Here is a 23192-nt window from a genome sequence, read left to right as displayed (position 1 = left end):
TGAATGAATCATGTTTGGGAAATTCTGATAATGACTCAAACTGGTAACATGTCATAATGATAACATATATATAAATAATATAAAGTTAGTATAAATTCTTAACTTCTGTTATGTCAAATAATCCTCAGAAGGAAATCGCCTACAAGTTACTGTAGTACCTGAATATCTGAGCTATTTAGAAATCCAACATAGTTTATTTTTATTACATCTTGTATAGATACTATTAAGAATTGACTACTAAGAACTTTATTTATTTTAGACTTTATTTCACATTAGGTCATTAGTAAAGAAGCTCAACTACTGGTATTTACAATCCCTATTTTTGAACCTTTGCCTTCCCAATACTATATCCGAGCAGTTTCTGATAGATGGTTAGGAGCAGAGGCTGTTTGTATTATCAACTTCCAACATCTGATTCTACCAGAGAGGCATCCGCCCCATACAGGTAACAAATTGAACATTAATGTGTTGATGTGAATTATTGACTTCCCAAAATTGTTATTTTAATTAATGTTGACAAGTATAAAGTTGTTTTATTCTGAATCAAAGTCCAACTTACTTGACAATATTGTTTCTAAACTGTATATTTAAAATTTTCAAAATCAAATATGTATATGTCGATAGTCAAATTGTGGACCTTTAATTTTTGTTTATTTAAGCTCCAAAAGCATTAAAGTAGGCTTAGTCAATTCTGATAATTATAGTAATGATGAGAGTTACTATTTCTGTGTTACTGGACTTTCATCTGTACATATAATCATTATTTCTCCATATAGCCTTCCTTTTTCATTGCAATTGTCATTTATCATTTAATCTGTATTCTCTGTGAAACTTTTGAGATATCTCTTTTTTCTTACATTTATTCCAGTTTACATAAACTTATTTCTAGTACAGGTTATCTTTTATCCAAAATGTTTAAAACCCAAAGTGTTTCAAATTTCACATTTTTTTCAGATTTTGGAATGTTTGTGTGTGTGTGTGTGTGTGTGTGTGTGTGTGTGTGTGTGTGTGTATATATATATATATAAAATCAATTATTAAAAGGGATATATAGTAAGAGCATTCAGCAGCATTTTTTATTGTTGCAATGTATAAACTCTAGGTTTTCATAACATGAACAAATGCCTTTCTATTTTGATTTATTAAAAAAGCAAAATTTCATGAATAAATCTTTGCAGTGATACTTTTAAGTACTTAAATCTATTTCAAAAACATCTTGAAACTAATTAGTGTACTAATTTCATTTCTTGAGAATTCATAATTGATGAGTATTGATTTTCAGAGATCCTTAATTTACTTTACAGACATAAATTAGGAGTCAAATTTTCTTTCCCATATATTTCAGACAAACTGTTTGACTTTTCAGAATAAAAATGTTTTCTGACTACTTTAAATAGCATGCTATTTGACAGTCTTTTCAGAAGTGAAAGGAGACCTAAATATGACTTTATAATCTTTCATTTTGTCAAATGTACACCTTATTCATATTATTCATTGAGAGATTCTTTATACTACATCTCAGTTTCTCTTTGATATCTTGGCATAGCAAAACCAAAAAATTTTATCAAAATACAATGATATTGAGACAATATATTATCTAGTAATCTACTTATTGCAGAGGGTCTTTCTGGTCTTATTTTATCAAATGTGATTATGTGATATCTAGAATCTCATAAGTTCAAAATATGTGGAAGTGATGATGTTTTAACTTAAAATATATGCTTCCAATATCATTGCTAGGTTTCTTTCTTTCATTAAAGTACTTAATTCTACATATATTAGCATTATATGTTAATGCCAAATTAATAATTTCTTTGTTAAGCAACCAAATACATATCAACCTATTTATATAATTAGCTGATGTAGTATAAACATACCATCTAAGTAAAATCACTATAATAGATCATCTTAATTTAACATTGTCAATAACTGTGCATTTGACATTGTACAATGTTTAATTTTTAGTCTTTTATTTAAAAAAAAATATGTTTGATTAGCATTGCATGCCTTATCTTGCAATGTCTCCCTCCTTCCTGCATTTCCAGTGCTATGGAAAATTTAAACAATTATAATCAGACAGAGAGAGTATGACAGAGAGAGTATGAAGTTAGCTCTCAGCTATGCTTGTAATAGAATAGAGCAATGGGTGGGGCAAAGATAACTTTTTAAAGTCATCTTTTTATTTTGGGTTTTTTTTTTTTCCTTTAGGGACAAGGTACCCAGGATTGAACCCAAAGGGCACTTAACCACTGAAGCACATCCCCAGTCTTTATTATTATTATTATTATTATTATTATTATTATTATTATTATTATTATGAGAGATAGGATATCACTAAGTTGCTGAGGCTGTCGTTCAACTTGGGATCTTTCTGTCTCAGCCTCTGAGCTGCTGGAATTACAGGCCTGTGCCACCATGCCCAACTAAGTTAGTTTTTGTTTTTAAGTACATTTTTTAGAAGAAAATTTATCATATTTTTCATTTTGCAACCATACTATAAAGGTCAGATCAATGTGTCCTCTTAGCTGATTTTTTTATATCTTCATTTTTAAACTTTTCTAATAATTATCTAATTTCTTCGGCACCCAGTCTGTATAATGAGAAGCAACCAAATCTAATGTCTTTCAATACATAAATTTACTTTACAGACATAAATTTCAGCAATGATTAGTGAAAATAAGAAGACATGTACCCTTTAAGGAGAGTTTTTTGTTTTGTTTCATTTTGTTTTACTCAGTCATGCTGTGTTCTGAAACTACTATCCTTGTTCCTTCCTGAATAAGGCTAAATTCATTTTTGTTTTCATTGGCTGTACCAAAAGCTCACTCAGCTACTCAGGATTGGTCAGTATCTAGCAGATCAAAAGTAATCTGTTGTTAGTGACCCTTCCAATACTGCTGTTTACAAATGGTTTTCATTGTTTTACAAATTACGGCAGATTTATTTTTGTACCATAACATACATACTTTCATGTACTTTTATTCAAGTCATTTCCCTTTTTGGAAGAGAAATATATAGTTGGTTTATAGGGAACTCTACAATAAAAGTGTTCTGTTTATCAGTTATGTTAAATGTAGTGACTGAATAAGATGTATCACTGGTGTATAAGAACTTATATTAAATATGTTCCTCTCTTGAGATAATTAGGAAATGTTATTCTTTAAAATACAGTATTCAGTATTGTGCATGTTTTTTCAGTTATTGTATAGAAGTACCTGTTGGATCTTTTCAGAATTACTGGATCTTCAGCCTTTGCCAATTACGGCTTTGGGATGTAAAGCATATGAAGCCCTGTACAACTTCAGCCACTTTAACCCTGTGCAGACACAAATATTTCATACACTGTATCACACAGACTGTAATGTCCTACTTGGAGCACCCACTGGATCAGGAAAGACTGTTGCAGCTGAATTAGCTATTTTCAGAGTCTTCAACAAGTATCCCTCCTCAAAGGTATGTTGAACATATTTTGTGCTTATTATATTCAATTAGAAAAGATAGTTAATGTCTCTAAACTAGCCAGGTCCAAATATCCTGGCATACCCTGGTGAATAGCTTTGTTATACTCTCAGTGAATTTTCCAGGGGGCCAGATCAGTATTAGAATAATTTGTTGCAAAAAAAAATTGATATCAACTTTGGAGTCTTCTAGATGAATTTCTCATGTATATAGTGCTCACACATCCTCATATCTATAATTCATGGGTACTTCTTTTATGAGGTAATTAATTCTTAGCTGTACTTGTTAGGTATATAACAATTCATAATCATTCTTTGGATATGAATGAAATGCTAATACTTTAAAACACTTTGATTATACACAGGAAATATAGACATAACTTATGCTACATTCCTCCAAATATTGATATTATCAATTAATGTCAAATAACACCGGAATCAAATAAGTATTGATTTTTAATATTTTCAAAACATAATATTTAGTAAATTTTTCCCAATGCTATTTTATTTTTAATAAAAATGATTTATATTTGAGGTGTTCAATGTGATACTTAAATATACATATACATTATAAAATAATTGCTAGAATCAAGATAGCTCAGATATCCATCACTTCAGATAATTACATATTTTTGCAGTGGGAACATTTAATATCTAGTCAGCAAATTTCAAGTCTATTATTAAATACAGTCACCCTTCTGTACTTTAGATCTCTAGAACTTGTTCTACATAAATGAAACTTTGTATCCTTTAAGCAATATCTCCTCATATCCCCCATTTTCACCCCTCTTAACCATTATTTTACTCTGCTTCTATGAATTTGGCTTTTATAAATTGCACCTGTCAGTGAAATTATGTTTTGTTGTTTTCAGCTTATTTCTCTTAACACAATGTATATTATTGCAAATGGCAAGATTTTCTTCTTTTGTAAAGCTGAAAGATCTCCCATTGTGTTTCAGTTTCTTTTTTCATCCATCTTGGGTCACTTAGACTGTTTCTTCATTTTGGCTTTTCTAATCAATGATGTAATAAACATAGAAGTGTACATGTCTTTGAGATATTGATCTCATTTCTTTTGGATATGTATTCAAAAGTAGAATTCCTATGATGATGATGATGTTTTCTATGTATAATTTCTTAAGGTTCTCCATGTGTATTTTCCATAATGGCTTCCCCAACTACATTTCTACCAGCAGTGTGTAGCAGTTTCCTTTTCTCCACATCCTTGCCAATACTTTCGTTGTTTTAATAATATTCGTTCTAACAGATGTGAGGTGTTGATTCATTGTGATTTCTAAAAAATATTTATTTTTTAGTTGTTGTTGGATACAATACCTTTATTTTATTTATTTATTTTTATGTGATGCTGAGGATCGAACCCAGGGCCTCTCACGTGCTAGACGTGTGCTCTACCACTGAGCCACAACCCCAGCCCTCATTGTGATTTTGATTTGCATTTCCCCAATGATGAGTGAAAGTAAGCACCTTTTCATGTCTGTTAGCCATTCTGTATTTCAACAGAATGATATCTATTTGCCTCATTTGTCCCTCCACCTTTTTTTTTTCTATACTAGAATTTTTAGGCTTTTTGTTCTTGGGTTATATGAGTTCCTTATATGTTTTGGATATTAACACCTTATTAACATCTGCAAGTATTTTCTCCTATTACATATGTTATTTTTTAATTCATTGATTGCTTCCTTTTTTGTGCAGAAGTTTTGTAGCTTTGGTGCACCCCTGTTTGTTTATTTGCACCTTTTTTTCCTGTGTTCCTGGGAACATATTCAAAAACTCATTGCTAAGACCAGCATCAAGATCTTTTTCCCTCTTTTCTTCTAGGAGTTTTATGGTTTCAGATCTTACATCTAAGTTTTTAGTAAATTTCAAGATAATTTTTGCATATGGTGTAAGACAAGGTTCCAGTTTTATTCTGTTAAATGTAGATGTTCAATTTTCTCAACACCATTTATTGAAGCCTATCCTTTTCCTTCTTGGTATTCTTGTCAGATTAGTGACAAGATGTGTGTTTATTTCTAGACTCTATTCTGTTCTGTTAGTCTATGTGTATATGTTTGTGCCACGACCATACTATCTTAATTATTGAAGCTTTGTACTATAATTTGTAGTCAAGAAGTAGAATACCTCTAACTTTATTCTTTCTCAAGATTTCTTTGGTTTTTTGGTTCTTCATGGTTCCTTAATAATTTATATTTTTTCTATCTCTAAGAAAAATGCTATTGGCATTTGTTAGGGATTACATTGAATCTGTAGATTGTTCTGGGTAGTTAGTTTCTTACTTTTTTTTCAGTTAAACGTTTATCTGTAGATTGTTCTGGGTAGTTAGTTTCTTACTTTTTTTTCAGTTAAACGTTTAATTTTATTTTATATGCTTATAAAACAGCATAATGTGTCTCAGATTGCAATAAAGTCTGGAAAGTGGAAGCTGGAAAAGGAAACTGTGATCCAGAATGGGTAGACACTTCTTCATACTTTATCATGGCAAGTTTCAAAACTTCACTGGACCTTTATTCCTTGATGAAATAGATGAACTGTGATTGCACACGTTTATTCTGGTTCTCATGTTGAGGAATTTTCTCTGTTGTTATCAGTACTCCTTGAATAAATGTAGAAACAGGGCAAACTTAATTTAACTAAATAAAACTCCAAAGGAAACAGAATGATTTCATTACATGAGATCAATCAGGGGCTTCCAAATTTTTCCACAGTTTTTCAAAGAAAGAAAATCAGGTTTTTCTTCTACCCCCACTACCAATTTATTGTATGACAGAAGGAACGTCACAACTTCTGGAACTTTTTCCTAAAAAATTGTATTAAATCATTTCTAAAGTCCCCATCATTTCTGAAATTCTAGAGTTCTTTGATTTCAGCTATAATCTTATGAAAAAGAAAGGGGTTTTTTCTTTTTTATCATTATTATTTTTTACATGACAGTAGAGTATATTTTGAAATATTATACATACATAGAATAAGTATAACTTGTTACAATTAGGATACTATTATTGTGGTTGTACATGATATAGTGTTACACTGGTCATTTATTTATATATGAGGATAGGAATGATATTCCATATTTATTCTTCTGTCTTTCCTATTGCAGTCACCCCCTCCCTTTCCTTCATTTCCCTTTGTCAAGTCCAGTGAATTTCGAATCTTCCCCTCCTTTGTTGTGACTTATCATCCACATATCAGAAAGAACATTCTGCCTTTGGATCTTTGTTTGTGACTGACTTATTTAACTTAGCCTGATATTCTTTAGTTCCATTTACTTACAAGCAAATGCCATAATTTCATTCTTCTTTATGACTAAGTAATATTCTATTTTGTATATATACCACAATTTTTTCATCCATTTATCTCTTCAAGGGCACCTAGGTTGGTATCACAGCTATTTTGAATTGAGCTGCTATAAACATTGAAGTAGTTGTGTCACTGTAGTATGCTGATTTTAAGTCCTTTGGATATAAAGAAAGGAGTGGAATAACAGGGTCAGATGGTAGTTCCATTCCAAGTTTTCTTTATTATTATTATTATTTCTTACATACATGACATAGTGGAGTGCAATACATTCATAATTTTTTGCATTATGATTCTTTTTTTTATTGGTTGTTCACAACATTACAAAGCTCTTGACATATCATATTTCATACATTAGAATCAAGTGGGTGATGAACTCCCACTTTTACCCCAAATACAGATTGCAGAATCACATCGGTTACACATCACATTTTTACATACTGCCATATTAGTGACTGTTGTATTCTGCTACCTTTCCTATCCTCTACTATCCCCCTCCCCTCCCGTCCCATCTTCTCTCTCTATGCCATCTACTGTAATTCATTTCCCTCCATGTTTGTTATCCCATTCCCCCCATAACCTCTTATATGTAATTTTGTATAACAATGAGGGGCTCCCTGCATTTCCATGTGATTTCCCTTTTTTTCTCCCTTTTCCTCCCACCTCATGTCTCTGTTTAATGTTAATCTTTTCTTCCTGCTCTTCCTCCCTGTTCTGTTCTTAGTTGCTCTCATTATATCAAAGAAGACATTTGGTATTTGTTTTTCAGGGATTGGCTAGCTTCACTAAGCATAATCTGCTCTAGTGCTTCCATTTCCCTGCAAATTCCGTGATTTTGTCATTTTTTAGTGCTGCGTAATACTCCATGGTGTATAAATGCCACATTTTTTTATCCATTCATTTATTGAAGGGCATCTGGGTTGATTCCACAGTCTAGCAATTGTGAATTGTGCTGCTATGAACATCGATGTGGCAGTAACCCTGTAGTGTGCTCTTTTAAGGTCTTCAGGAAATAGTCCAAGAAGGGCAATAGCTGGGTCAAATGGTGGTTCCATTCCCAGCTTTCCCAGGAATCTCCATACTGCTTTCCAAATTGGCCGCACCCGTTTGCAGTCCCACCAGCAGTGTACAAGAGTACCCTTTTCCCCACATCCTCGCCAGCACTCATTGTTGTTTGACTTCATCATGGCTGCCAATCTTACTGGGGTGAGGTGGTATCTTAGGGTGGTTTTGATTTGCATTTCCTTGACTGCTAGAGATGGTGAGCATTTTTTCATGTACTTGTTGATTGATTGTATGTCCTCCTCTGAGAAGTATCTGTTCAGGTCCTTGGCCCATTTGTTGATTGGGTTATTTGTTTTCTTATTGTCTAATTTTTTGAGTTCTTTGTATACTCTGGATATTAGGGCTCTATCTGAAGTGTGAGGAGTAAAAATTTGTTCCCAGGATGTAGGCTCCCTATTTACCTCTCTTATTGTTTCTCTTGCTGAGAAAAAACTTTTCAGTTTAAGAAAGTCCCATTTGTTGATTCTTGTTATTAACTCTTGTGCTATGGGTGTCCTATTAAGGAATTTTGAGCGCGACCCCACAATCTGTAGATCGGAGCCAACTTTTTCTTCTATCAGACGCAGAGTCTCTGATTTGGTATCTAGCTCCTTGATCCACTTTGAGTTGACTTTTGTGCATGGCGAGAGGAGGGGATTCAGTTTCATTTTGTTGCATATGGATTTCCAGTTTTCCCAACACCATTTGTTGAAGATGCTATCCTTTCTCCATTGCATGTTTTTAGCTCCTTTATCAAATATAAGATAGTTGTAGCTTTGTGGATTAGTCTCTGTGTCCTCTATTTTGTACCATTGGTCCACCCGCCTGTTTTGGTACCAGTACCATGCTGTTTTTATTACTATTGCTCTGTAATATAGTTTGAAATCTGGTATCGCTATACCACCTGATTCACACTTCCTGCTTAGAATTGTTTTTGCTATTCTGGGTCTTTTATTTTTCCATATGAATTTCACGATTGCTTTATCTATTTCTACAAGAAATGCCATTGGGATTTTGATTGGCATTGCATTAAACCTATAGAGAACTTTTGGTAATATCACCATTTTGATGATGTTAGTTCTGCCTATCCATGAACAAGGTATATTTTTCCATCTTCTAAGATCCTCTTCTATTTCTCTCTTTAGGGTTCTGTAGTTTTCATTGTATAGGTCTTTCACCTCTTTTGTTAGGTTGATTCCCAAGTATTTTATTTTTTTTGAGGATATTGTGAATGGAGTGTTTTTCCTCATTTCTGTTTCAGAAGTTTTGTCGCTGATATACAGAAATGCCTTTGATTTATGTGTGTTGATTTTATGTCCTGCCACTTTGCTGAATTCATTTATCAGTTCTAGTAGTTTCTTTGTAGACCCTTTTGGGTCTTCTAGGTATAGAATCATGTCATCTGCAAATAGTGATAATTTAAGTTCTTCTTTTCCTATTTTTATGCCTGTAATTTCTTTTGTCTGTCTAATTCCTCTGGCCAGTGTTTCAAGAACTATATTGAATAGAAGTGGTGATAGGGGGCATCCCTGTCTTGTTCCAGATTTTAGAGGGGATGCCTTCAACTTTTGTCCATTCAGAATGATGCTAGCCTGAGGCTTAGCATAGATAGCTTTTACAGTGTCGAGGTAAGTTCCTGTTATCCCTAGTTTTTCTAATGTTTTGAACATAAAGGGATGCTGTACTTTGTCAAATTCTTTTTCTGCGTCTATCGAGATGATCATATGGTTCTTATCTTTAAGTCTATTGATGTGGTGAATAACATTTATTGATTTCTGTATATTGAACCATCCTTGCATGCCAGGGATGAATCCTACTTGATCATGGTGCACAATTTTTTTGATGTGCCTTTGTATCCGATTCGCCAGAATTTTATTGAGGATTTTTGCATCTAGGTTCATTAGAGATATTGGTCTGTAGTTTTCTTTCTTTGAGGTGTCTTTGTCTGGTTTCGGAATCAGGGTGATGTTGTCCTCATAGAATGAATTTGGAAGAGCTCCCTCTTTTTCTATTTCCTGAAATAACTTGAAAAGTATTGGTATTAATTCTTCTTTAAAGGTTTTGTAAAACTCCGCTGTATACCCATCCGGTCCTGGGCTTTTCTTGGTTGGAAGTCTTTTGATTGCTTCTTCTATTTCATCTATTGATATTGGTCTGTTTAAGTTGTGAGTATCCTCCTGACTCAGTCTGGGCAAATCATATGACTTAAGGAATTTATCGATGTCTTCACTATCTTCTATTTTATTGGAATATAGGTTTTCAAAATAATTTCTAATTGTCTTCTGTATTTCTGAAGCGTCCGTTGTAATATTGCCTTTTTCATCCCATATGTTAGTAATTTGAGTTCTCTCTCTTCTTCTCTTCGTTAGTATGGCTAGGGGTCTGTCGATCTTATTTATTTTTTCAAAGAACCAACTTTTTGTTTTGTTAATTTTTTCAATAGTTTCTTTTGTTTCAATTTCATTGATTTCTGCTCTGATTTTAATTAATTCTTGCCTTCTGCTACATTTGCTGTTGTTTTGCTGTTCCTTTTCTAGGGCTTTGAGATGAAGTGTGAGCTCATTTATTTGTTGGTTTTTCCTTTTTTTGAGGAATGACCTCCAGGCGATGAATTTCCCTCTTAAAACTGCTTTCATTGTGTCCCATAGATTCTGATATGTTGTGTCTGTATTTTCATTTATCTCTAAGAATTTTTTGATTTCCTCCTTTATGTCTTCTGTAACCCATTGATCATTGAGTAACGTATTGTTCATTGTCCATGTGATGTAGGATTTTTCCTTCCTTCTTTTATCATTGATTTCCAGTTTCATTCCATTATGATCTGATAAAGTGCATGGTATTATCTCTACCCCTTTATATTTACTGAGGATTGCCCTATGGCATAATATATGATCTATTTTTGAGAAGGTTCCATGTGCTGCTGAGAAAAAAGTATATCCACTTGATGATGGTTGATATATTCTATATATGTCAGTTAAGTCTAGGTTATTGATTGTGATATTGAGGTCAATAGTTTCTTTATTCAACTTTTGTTTGGATGATCTGTCCAATGGTGAGAGAGGTGTGTTGAAGTCACCCATGTTTATTGTGTTGTGGTCTATTTGATTCTTGAACTTGAGGAGAGTTTGTTTTATGAACGTTGCAGCGCCATTATTTGGTGCATAAATATTGATAATTGTTATGTCTTGTTGGTGAATGGTTCCTTTTAACAGTATATAATGTCCTTCCTTATCCCTTTTGATTAACTTAGTCTTGAAGTCGATTTTATTCGATATGAGAATGGCCACCCCTGCTTGCTTACGAGGACCGTGTGCGTGGTATATTTTTTCCCAACCTTTTACCTTGAGCCTGTGTATGTCTTTTCCAATCAGATGTGTCTCCTGGAGGCAGCATATTGTTGGATTTGTTTTTTTTTAATCCATGTTACCAGCCTATGTCGCTTTATTGGAGAGTTTAAGCCATTAACGTTTAGAGTTACTATTGATATATGGGTTGTACTTCCTGCCATGTTTGATTATTTATCTCTCTTTTTTTTTCTAATTTAGTTTGTTTCTCCATGATTAGCTTTATTGTTTTTCATTTCTTCCTCGTGTAGAGTTTTGCTCAAGACGCTTTGCAATGCTGGTTTTCTGGCTACAAATTCTTTTAGCTTTTGTTTATCATGAAAGATTTTTATTTCATTGTCGTATCTGAAGCTTAATTTTGCTGGATACAGAATTCTTGGTTGGCATCCATTGTCTTTCAGTGTTTGAAATACGTTGTTCCAGGATCTTCTCGCTTTCAGCGTCTGTGATGAAAAATCCGTTGTTAACCTTATTAGTTTACCCCTAAATGTAATCTGCCTCTTTTCTCTTGTAGCTTTTAATATTTTCTCTTTGTTCTGTATATTGGATATCTTCATAACAATGTGTCTTGGCGTTGGTGTACTGTGATTTTGTGTGCTCGGTGTCCTGTATGCATCTACAATTTGTATATCTGTTTCCTTTTTTATTTCTGGAAAGTTTTCTGTAATTATTTCATTCAGCAATTTACTCATTTCCTTGGCATGAATCTCTGTGCCTTCCTCTATCCCGATGACTCGTAAGTTTGGTTTTTTTAAGTTATCCCATATCTCTTGGATGTTTTTCTCGTGATTTTTTACCAGCCTATCTGAGTTGGCTAGACTCTTTTCAAGATGATATATTTTGTCTTCATTATCTGACGTTCTGGCTTCTACTTGCTCCACTCTGTTAGTGATACTCTCGATTGAGTTTTTAATTTGGTTTATCGTTTCCTTCATTTCTAGAATTATTGTTTGATTTTTTTTTATAATCTCTATCTCCTGATAAAGATGCTGAACTTCTTCTTTTATCTGTTTATGTAATTCATTTTCAATGTGATCTTAAGGTTTCTTTCCATCTGTCTAAGGTGTTCCTTGAGTTCTTTATATGGCCATTTTTCTGATGACTCCAGGTCCTCCTGAATATTTAGGCTGTCCTTCATTGTTTGTACTCCTTTTCTTCCTTGCTTTTTTATGCTCATGATACTTCTTGTTCTGTTTGACTGCTGAGTTACTGTTTACTCTTATAAATTTATTTGATGCTTGGGAGGAGAGGTATTAGGAGGGAAGGGAAGAAGTCACTAAAGAGAGTGAGTGTAGGCAGGTAGAATTCAAGAAAGGGGGAATAAGAAAATTGAAAAGAAATGAAAAGACAAAAGAAAAAAAGTGAAAAGAAAGAAAGAAAAAACGGAAAAATAAAAATTTAAAACCAAAAAAAAAAGAAAAAATTATAATGATAATAAACAAATGGAAATTGAAGTTTAAAAAATAATAGTAATAATAGTAGAATAAAAAGAATTTAAAAACATTGAAACCATTAATAAGAAAGTTGAAGAGCAACAACATCAACAAAAAGTGAAAATAAAATTTAAAAAAAATACCAATAATAATCATTAAAAAAATAATAATAATAATAATAATTGCAGTCATAGAGCTCAATTAACTTCTCTTCCAGTAGGTGGGAACTGGGCAAGGCTTCTCTTCTTGATGGGTGGGAACCAGTCACTGTTCCTCAGCTCTTCTTCCCAGACTGTGCGGGTCTCCAATCCTGAGTGCCTAGGGCCTTCTCTTGTGGTTCCTCAAGCCAGGCCCGCTCACCTGTTAAGCTCGCCACAATACTGGCTACACGCCGGGTCTGCTGCTCCTGGGAGCCCTGTTTCCATGGATGCCTGGGCACACCCTTTCTGTTTGCCTCCCTCAGACCCTAAGTTTGTAGGGCTTGGGGCTGAGGACCCCCAGCGAATTTGTTTGCCCTCAGGTAGCAACTCCCCTGGTAGCTGGTGCAAGGGACCTCTGTTGTCAGCAGAGGGATACCCTGGGTCTGACTATCATGCTCTGTTGGCTTTTACCTCTGTGAGTTCGGGTGGGCCGACTAGTTATTTCAGCGGGATCATTAGTGCTGAGTCACTAGAAGCAGGCCAACCGGAACTAGAATGCAGCCCAATCCCGGCTCAGTGTGTTCTGAGAGGGGCAGACTGTTCACCCGGGATCCCCTTCAGCTCAACAGTGCCTAGTGGTCCTGAGCAAACAGTATTTTGACAGTTTACTTCTCCCTATGCTAGCGCAGCTGAAGGGGTTAGAGACTTGATCTCTCTGCGTCCGCCGCCATGTTGGATCACTTAGGTTTTAAATTATCACTCATCTTATCAGCTGTTTCATTTAACTCGGCAGCTCACTGGCGCGGTGAAGAGTCTTCTCTATGGTGCTCCGCGGGAAGCGGCGGCGGCGGCGCGGTGGTGGCCCAGCTGTGGCCTTCGGGACCCCCGGGGAGGGGATGCAGGCTGGGGGAGGGGAGGCAGCGCCTTGGGGCCGCGCGGGCCGCATACCGGACACACGGGAGAGCGGGCGGGGTGGGGGAATGAAATTGAGATCTAGATTTAGGGACTGAGCGTGGGAGGAAAGACAGCTGGGGAGAAGCAAAGCGGAAAGGTGGAGAGGAGAAGGAAAAGGGGCCGAGGGAGCCGGGCAGGTCGGGCTGCAGCCTTACTGCTCGCGCTGAAGTCGTGATGGACTCACTCCACCTTGGCTGGAGTCGTGGCGGATTCACTCCACTTAGGCCCCTTTCTTGACATGGTGCTGAGTCTTTGTCAACAGATCTCCTTTAATGATCTTTACTTCATCTTTTAAGACGCGGCAACATACGCTGCTGGCGCAGCGGCGTGGAGCTCGGAGCGGCTTACTCACTTCCCGCCGCCATCTTCCCAAGCGGATGTGTGCATTACGATTCTTAATACACCTTTATACCACAGTTTATCAAATCTCTGTGTTTATAGTGTTGACTCTAGCTCAGCAGTTCCTTCGACACAGAATGTACAACCATTCCAAGTTTTCTAAGGAATCTCCAGACTGCTTTCTGAGTGTTTGCACCAATTTGCAGTCCCACCAACAATGTATAAATGAACCTCTGTCATTCTGACTGGGGTGAGATGGATTTTCAGTGTAGCTTTGATTTGTGTTTCTCTAATTGCTAGAGATGTTGAACATTTTTTCATATATTTTTTGACCATTCATATTTTTTCTTCTGAGAAGTGCCTGTTTAGTTCCTTAACCCATTTGTCAATTGGGTTATTTGTTTTTGTTGTTGTTGTTATTATTTATTTGGTTAAGTTTGTTGATTTCTGTGTATATCCTGGAGATTAATGTTCTGTCTGAGATGTTGGTGGCAAAGATTTTCTTTTATATTGTAGGCTCTCTGTTCACATTCTTGATTGTTTCCTTTGCTGTGAAGAAACTTTTTATTGATTTTTTTTATTGATTCTTTATTTTATTTCTTGTGCTTTAGGAATCTTATTGAGGAATTCCTTTCCTAAGCCAACATGGTGGAGAGTTGGTCCTAATTTTTCTTCTAGCATGTACAAAGTCTCTGGTCTAATGCCTAAGTCCTTGATCCACTTTGAGTTGAGTTTTGTGCAGGGGGAGAGACAGAGGTTCTTTGATTGATGTTGTATATTTTCCATGGAAAGATTTTTATCTTCTTGATTAAATTCTAAGTATCTTTTGATGTTGTTGTGAATGGAATTGTTTTCGTATTTTCTTTTCAGATAACTCATTGTTAGTTTTAAGAAATGCTACTGATTTTTGTTTATTGATTTTTATGTCTTGTACCTTTCTTGACTTTGCTTATTAATTCTAGCAGGTTTTTTTTTTTAATGTAGCATTTAAGGTTTTCTTGTTTTTAAATTGTATGAGTATATTACATTTGAAATAGAGGTATCTTAGACATGTTGCAATTATGTGCTGTTTCTTCATCATTTGTGATTTCAGAAATATTCAGACTTCCTTTTTCCATGATTTTCAGTTAGTGTTTTTTCTTTCTTACTTTGTTTCTCTATTTTTTTAAATATATTTTTGTAGATGTATGGACCTTATTTTATTTATTTATTTATATATGGTGCTGAGAATTGAACCCACTATTTTTAATCTGTTATATAATTATTGATTCACAAAGATATTTTAGTAAAAAAGAAGAGTTAAGTTTTGTGCACCGTGAGTTAAGTTTTGTTGCATATGGATTTTCAGTTTTTCCAGCACCATTTGTTGAAGAGGTTATCTTTTCTCCAGTGCATGTTCTTGGCACCTTTGTCTAATATAAAATAATTGTAGTTTTGTGGGTTAGTCTCTATGTCCTCTATTCTGTACCATTGGTCTACCAATCTGTTTTGGTGCCAATACCAGGCCGTTTTTGTTACTATTGCTCTGTAGTATAAATTATGGTCTGGTATAGTGATGCCACCTGCTTCAATCTTCCTGCTAAGGATTGTTTACCCTGTGTCTAATAGAAGAAAAAGTAAGCCCTAATCTCCATCATGTGGGATTAGGCCCCAACTTCCTTAATAAGCCTCCTGTGGCGCAAGAATTAAAATCAAGAATCAATAAATGGGATGGACTCAAACTAAAAAGTTTCTTCTCAGCAAAAGAAACAATAAGTGAGATGAATAGAGAGCCTCCATCTTGGGACCAAATTTTTACCCCTCACACATCAGATAGAGCACTAATCTTAATCTCTACGGTATATAAATAACTCAAAAAGCTAAACACCAAAAGAACAAATAACCCAATCAATAAATGGGCCAAGGACCTGACCAGACACTTCTCAGAAGATGATGTACAATCAGTCAACAAATACTTGAAAAAATGTTCATCATCACTAGCAATTAGAGAAATGCAAATCAAAACCACTCAGATTTCATCTCACTCCAGGCAGCTATTAAGAATACAAACAACAATAAGTGTTGGTGAGGATGTGGGGAAAAAGTTACACTCATACACTGCTGGTGGGACTGCAAATTGGTGCAGCCAATATGGAAAGCAGTATGGAGATTTCTTGGAAAATTAAGAATGGAACCACCATTTGACCCAGCTATTCCTCTCCTCGGACCATACCCAAAGGACTTAAAAACAGCATACTACAGGGACACAGCCACATGGATGTTTATAACAGCACAATTCACAATAGCTAAACTGTGGAGCCAACCTAGATGCCCTTCAATAGATGAACGGATTTTTAAAATGTGGCATATATACACAATGGAATATTACTTAGCAATTAAAAAAGTAAAATCATTGCATTTGCAGCTAAATGGATGGCGTTGAAGAAGATAATGCTAAGTGAAGTTAGCCAATCCCAAAGAAACAAATGCAGAATGTTTTCTCGGATATAAGGAGGCTGATTTTAGTTGGGTGGGGAGTGGGAGCATGGGAGGAATAGACAAACTCTAGATAGGGCAGAGGGTTTGGAGGGAAAGGGAGCGTTCTCTCACATTAATATGGTGGAATGTGATGACCATTATTATACAAAGTATATTTATAAAGACATGAATTGGTGTGAATATATTGTGTATACAACCAGAGATATGAAAAATTTTGCTCTATGTATGTAATAAGAATTGTAATGCATTCTGCTGTCATATATTTAAAAAAGAAGAGTTAATACTCTAGTTTGAGACATTTTTTAAACAAGTGCTGTTTTAGTGAATAATGTATTTTATAAAATTGAAACAGCTAAAATATATGACTGGAATTTGTTAAGATCTGCATTAAAATTTAAACAGCTAGTTTATTTCTTATACATTGTTGATGGGACTTCAAATTAGTATAACTACTTTGGAAAGCGATATGGAGATTTCCCCAAATACCAGAAATTGAACCACCATATGATCCAGCTATCCCACTCCTTGGTATTTATCCAAAAGGTTTAAATCAGCATACGGGTACATCAATCTTTATAGAAATGCAAGTCATAATACTCAAGTTATGGAACCAGCACAAGGGCCCATCAACAAATGACTGGGTAAAGAAATTGGTATATATATACATGGAAACTGCATATATACATGGAATTTTACTCAACTGTAATTATGGCATTTTCCAGTAAATAGATGGAACTGAAGAACATTGTGCTAAGAGAAATAAGTCATATGTCAGAAAGGATTGAATTCTTTTTTTTTTGTTTTTTTCACATGTGGAAGCTAGAGCAAAATGAGGGGGAAAAGAGGGAAGGGGAATTATTTGAAAATAGAAGGGAGATCAATGGAGTAGAGAAAGGGAACAGAGGGGGAAGGAGGTGGGACAGGGAAAGAGAGGAACTGTAGAATGCAATAGACCGAAGTATGCTATGTGAATTCCACATTTATATATAACTAGAAAGCACCAATTAAAAATAAATAAATAAGAAGGAGGACCAGTAGAGTAGAAAACAGGGAAGAGGGAATGGAAAGCAGCAGCACTGTGAGCTAAAATGGATCATCAAATTATGTTCCATGCGTATGTGATTATGTCAAAATGAACCCCAATATTATGTATGACTACAATGTACTAATAAAAGTGCTAAAAGTAATAATTTAAAAACCTTGAAAAAAACTTCAAAATATATTACTTCAAAATACATTATTTCAGGAGTTACAGCTTAGATAAATCTTAAGCATAATAGGAAGTCATATACTTATTTTTGTCAAAATCCTAATTTTTTTGTGTAATATATGTTCTCATAGTTTTATAAATGTATTAATATTGTTAGAACATAATTTAATTAGAAAATGCCTAAGGAAAATACCTTTAGTGTTTTTTTTTTATTTTAAATTCACCTGTTAGTATTTTTATGATAGAATGTTTATGATGCATTAATTTTCTGCTTTATTTTGGATACCTGTAGTTTAACTTAATGACTTTTTCTCAATAATTTAAAAATTTAAGTATTCTGTGAAATTTTAAAACCACACTGTCCTGTTTTGACAAATTTTGTTTATTTTATTTGAAAAATGACCTTACTGTTCTCATTAAAGTCCTATTGCTCATTGCCCCCTCTTTAGGCGGTTTATATTGCACCCCTAAAAGCCCTAGTTCGTGAAAGAATGGATGACTGGAAGGTTAGAATAGAAGAAAAACTTGGTAAAAAGTAAGTTCCTTTTTTTGTTCAAGAGATACCCTTTCAGTAGTCTGAAAAGACCAATAAATGAAAGAGTTGCATAATACCTATGAATATGTTTATAGTGTTTTTAATCTTTTAAGAGTTCATAGCTACTATTAAAATGGTGTCAATATTCCCATGTTTTAAGATTGAAAAATGAACTTCTTTTAATTTCTTAATATGAATACTTTTTGGTGGCAGCTAACTTTTTCTATATATATTATAGTACATATATATAATTTTTCATATTTTTAGTTGTAGATGGACACAATACCTTAATTTTATTTATTTATTTTTATGTGGTGCTGAACCCAGTGCCTCACATGTACTAGGCAAGCATTCTCTCACTGAGCTATACTCCCAATCCCTTCAATATGTTCTCATTGTAAAAGAAACATGTTATTTCTCTTTATTTTTTTCTCATGTTGTTCAGAGTAAATTCTAGAAACCACTTAAAAGGCATTGTGTATGGAGAGTATTTATGACATATAAAACTTCTGTGATGAATATATTGTGTTTTTACTTACTATTTTTGAATATTACAAAACCATTCATTACAGTATATAGCAAATGATTGTGGATAATTATATGTCCAATAGAGCATCACTAATTATATACCTCTACCCAATGCAAAATATTGTATAACTATATAGATCAATGAGCTTTTTTATACACTGAATAAATGATCTCCAGGAATAATTGGAAAAAATAAGACTTTTAAGTAAACTATCCTATCCCCTTTTTTTAAAAAACAATAAAATACAAATATATGAAACCTTTTGGATGAGAATTAGGTGGGATGTTCCGGAGATGATTCACAACATATTCTTTGAATAATGTGAATATATTATATATTCAGTATCCTGGTATGTTTTAATTTATTTGTTACCTTGAGAAAATTTAAACCTAAGAAATGAAGGTTATACACAATCTCTTATTATTGAGTGTCCCCTTTTATCAAGTTAATACTTTCCCTCATTAAAAAATAATAATGATGTTTATTTCCAAAAATGTTTTTCCCCCCAAAGAAAAAAGATTTTAGTTCCACTCTGTAGAGAAGGAGATAGAAGTTCACCTTTATAAATTCACTTAAAGATTCTATAAATATAGTCAAAACAAAGTCTGACACTTTTGTACATCTGTATAAAAGATGTGTCAATGAATTGGATTTATATTTTTGACTCATTTCAGAAAATTTCAGAAATCAAAGAGGAAAAAAGTAGTTTTAAGCATCATAAAATTTTATTGGAATGATATATTGTTGCCTTTACAAGATTATATGTTACTTGAGATCCATTTTTATTTCCCTCCAGAGTTATTGAACTAACAGGGGATGTGACTCCTGATGTGAAATCCATTGCCCAGGCTGACCTTATTGTCACTACACCAGAAAAGTGGGATGGAGTCAGCAGAAGCTGGCAAAATAGGAACTATGTTCAGCAAGTTACTATTCTCATCATAGATGAAATTCATCTGCTTGGTTGGTACCACTCTTTCTAAGTAATTATACAAACTTTGAGTCTTTTTATTGATATTATTTTTAATTGACAGATAATTATATATAATGTTGGGGTACAATGTAATATTTTAAGATGTGCACACATACGCACACACATACGCGCACACACAGAGTGTGGAATAATTAAATCAAGCAAATTAGCATCTGTTACATCAATTGTAATTTTTATGGTGAAACATTAGAAATTTACTCTTTTAGCAAATACCTAGTGACCTGTCTCCTCCAGCTATATTCTGCCTGCCTAGAATTACCACCCAGTTAATCCATATCACTGGGTTAACCCACTATAGATTACAACACTTATTATCATTTCACCTCTGAGTGTTCTTGCATTGTCTCACACATGAGTTTTTGGGGAAACCACATATCACAACTATAACATACAATTATTGACTATAGTTGGCCTGGTGTACTGTGTATACTCACACACTCCTGTCTAAATGAAACTTCATATCCTTTGGTCAATATCTCCCTATTCCTTTTCAACCCCCAGCATCTGGCAACTACCAGTCTACTCTTTATATCAATCTTGACTTTTTTTTTTTTGATTCCACATATAGGTTAGATCATTCAGTTTTTTTCCTGGCTTTATTCTTTTTACATAATGCCCTCCAACTTCATCCATAGTGTTACAAATGACAGAATTTCATTCTTTTTTATTGCTTAAAAGTATAAACATATACATATATGCAAATACACACATGAACACACACTTATATATACACAGCACATTTTCTTTATCTATTCATTTGGTAATGGTCACTTAGGTGGATTCCATTTCTTAGCTATTATGAACAATGCTGCATTGAACTTGAAAGCACATATATCTCTTAATCATATTGATTTCATTTCCTTTGGATATATACCCAGAAATGGGATTACTCTGTCATATTGTAGTGTTATCTTTAGGTTTTTGAGGAACCTATAAACTTGACTTCATGCCTGCCTGCAGCAGCCACTTTGAATTTGTCAAATGATTAATGTATTATTATTCTTATTTCCTAGGGGAAGAAAGAGGTCCTGTTCTAGAAGTCATTGTATCTCGAACAAATTTTATCTCCTCACACACAGAAAAGCCTGTTAGGATAGTTGGACTGTCTACTGCATTAGCTAATGCCAGAGACCTTGCTGACTGGCTAAATATTAAGCAGGTATGTGAAAGATGGATAAGTCAGGCAGTAACATGACATAGGTTGCCACATTAAGGAGACATCATAACATTATGAACGTATATGTGTTTGTATAATATATAAATTGACATGGTTTCTCTCATCTTAACTATAGATGGGCTTGTTCAACTTCCGACCATCAGTACGCCCTGTTCCACTGGAAGTTCACATTCAAGGCTTCCCAGGTCAACATTACTGTCCCCGCATGGCAAGTATGAACAAGCCTGCATTTCAGGGTGAGCTTCAGTTTCTACTATTTCAACTTGAAATAGTAACCATTCTGTATTATAGCTATCAATTGTATTCTAAATGGTTTGGGTTTATTTTAAAGGGTAATAGTGGTCCAACTTATGCAAATATCTAAAGCTGATTACTTCAACTGTTAAGGGATATATATGTTAAACTACATTGAAATTAGACATATCTCACAAAAGTGTCTTTGTAGTAGGATAAAAATATGTAATTTTGAAAGCAATCAAATAATTCTATAAACATTTTCTTTAGGACAATTACTAGTTTAAACAACGATCAATAGAAAGAAGTAAAAATTCACATAATCTTTATTTTTACTAGAAACCATAAAACTTTCAGTACTTTTTTTTTATTGTCTATTTTTTTTTATTGGATGTTCACAACATTACAAAGCTCATGACAAATCATATTTCATAGATTAGAATCAATTGGGTTATGAACTCCCATTTTTACCCCAAATACAGATTGCAGAATCACATCGGCTACACATCACATTTTTACATACTGCCATATTAGTGACTGTTGTATTCTGCTACCTTTACTATCCTCTAATATCCCCCCTCCCCTTCCCTCCCATCTTCTCTCTCTACCCCATCTTTTGAAATTCATTTCCCTCCATGTTTGTTATCCCATTTTCAGTACTTTTTTACAGTAATTTAGTTTTTGTTTTGTTTTTTCATTTTTCCATTTCTAAAAAATCCGTCAAACAAGAAAGACTTAAGAATAACACTCCTATTTTATTGAAACATGTTTAATTTAGACTACATTAGGAATATTTATTGTATCAATTAAAAATAACCTATAAAATAAATTCTCTAATGTGAACTGCTGTTGATTGTGAGGTGACTTTTTAGCTTCTGTAATTAGCCTTATGACAGAAGCAAAGTATTGATTGTAAGCTAGAGACCAATCTCAGCCATTCAGATTATTTACACCTCCACAGAAGCATTGTACAAAATCACTAATGAACAATAAATCTGCTGGGAACTGTTCAGCTACACCTGTTCTTGTAGCAGCAAAAATCCATTAAATGTTGTGGTTTAAAAAAGAGACAAATTCATTCATGATTGTGTGTACAAATGATACCAATATTGTAATAATATGTGAGTTTAACCATTGCTTTTGTAATGATTTACAATCAATTTATCCTTTATATACTATACTATTCTGATAAATGGTTTTAAAAAGTGGGAAATAAGATAAATGAGTATATTTTTCATAATGTGTATAGTTGAAAATGTGTATATCTATTTAAGAAATGGCTGATTGTATACCATTAATGGAAATAAAGCATTTTGTATTTTGTAAATCAATAGTAAATAGCTGAAATTCCTGCACTTCTTAAGATATAGTATCAGCACAACTGCTGTCCTTATAAACTATTTATTACTCTGGTAGTGATTACTGTATTTCTTTGAGTTTAGAAATATGATTTTATGATAGCTTTATTTCTCACCATTAGAGTATAAATATAGTCAAGGTCATGTCAGCATTTCCATTATAAACCTTACATCTCAGGCCATAAAAAGGAATTCTTTACATTCCAAACAAAAAATTACAGTAAAGTTGAACTTTTTCACATAAAATTTGTGAATATCTCTGTGTTAAGAAAGCTATATAGACATTTATAAATTCTGCTTGGGCTGTCTTATCAGCATTTTGGAGTAAAGAAACCTCAGTTACAGTTAGAGCAAAATGACTTATGTGGTTCTTTAAGTAATTTTTTTTTTATAGATTTGATTTACAGTATTCCTCCAGTGTTGTTACTCAGGTTTCCCGTGTGTGCTGAGCATTCCCGTGCTATTTCTCAGATGTACATTCAGGCAGAGCAACCTCTTAGCCAACTTCTGTATTTTATTTTCCCACTTGAAAAGTCCTGGTTTTAGAAAATCTGAGGGAAAAGATTCTTTTGATTTATCTCTTGTCTGTTTCTTGGGACATTCTCTTCTAATTTTTCCATCTCATAACAGGGAAAAAATAAAAAGGAATT

At 33.8% G+C, this 23192-nt stretch overlaps 1 protein-coding gene across 3 annotated transcripts in view; it reads left to right on the top strand.

The window, feature by feature from the left end:
• The window catches only part of ASCC3 (activating signal cointegrator 1 complex subunit 3), a 409213-nt gene that overhangs the window by 262144 nt on the left and 123877 nt on the right, over positions 1-23192 (top strand). For all 3 annotated transcript variants that reach the window (XM_081294719.1, XM_081294720.1, XM_081294718.1), the window contains exons 24-29: positions 277-445; positions 3233-3453; positions 18165-18250; positions 19576-19742; positions 20787-20932; positions 21066-21186. In XM_081294719.1, the coding sequence (XP_081150845.1) occupies positions 277-445; positions 3233-3453; positions 18165-18250; positions 19576-19742; positions 20787-20932; positions 21066-21186 (910 nt within the window). The remainder of the gene's footprint in view (positions 1-276; positions 446-3232; positions 3454-18164; positions 18251-19575; positions 19743-20786; positions 20933-21065; positions 21187-23192) is intronic.

The sequence above is a fragment of the Spermophilus citellus genome, assembly GCF_964194105.1.
Source record: "Spermophilus citellus genome assembly, chromosome: 5".
NCBI classification, from domain to species: Eukaryota; Metazoa; Chordata; class Mammalia; order Rodentia; family Sciuridae; genus Spermophilus; species Spermophilus citellus.
Note: the sequence above shows the minus strand (reverse complement) of the source record. Positions and strands in the feature narration are given on the sequence as shown.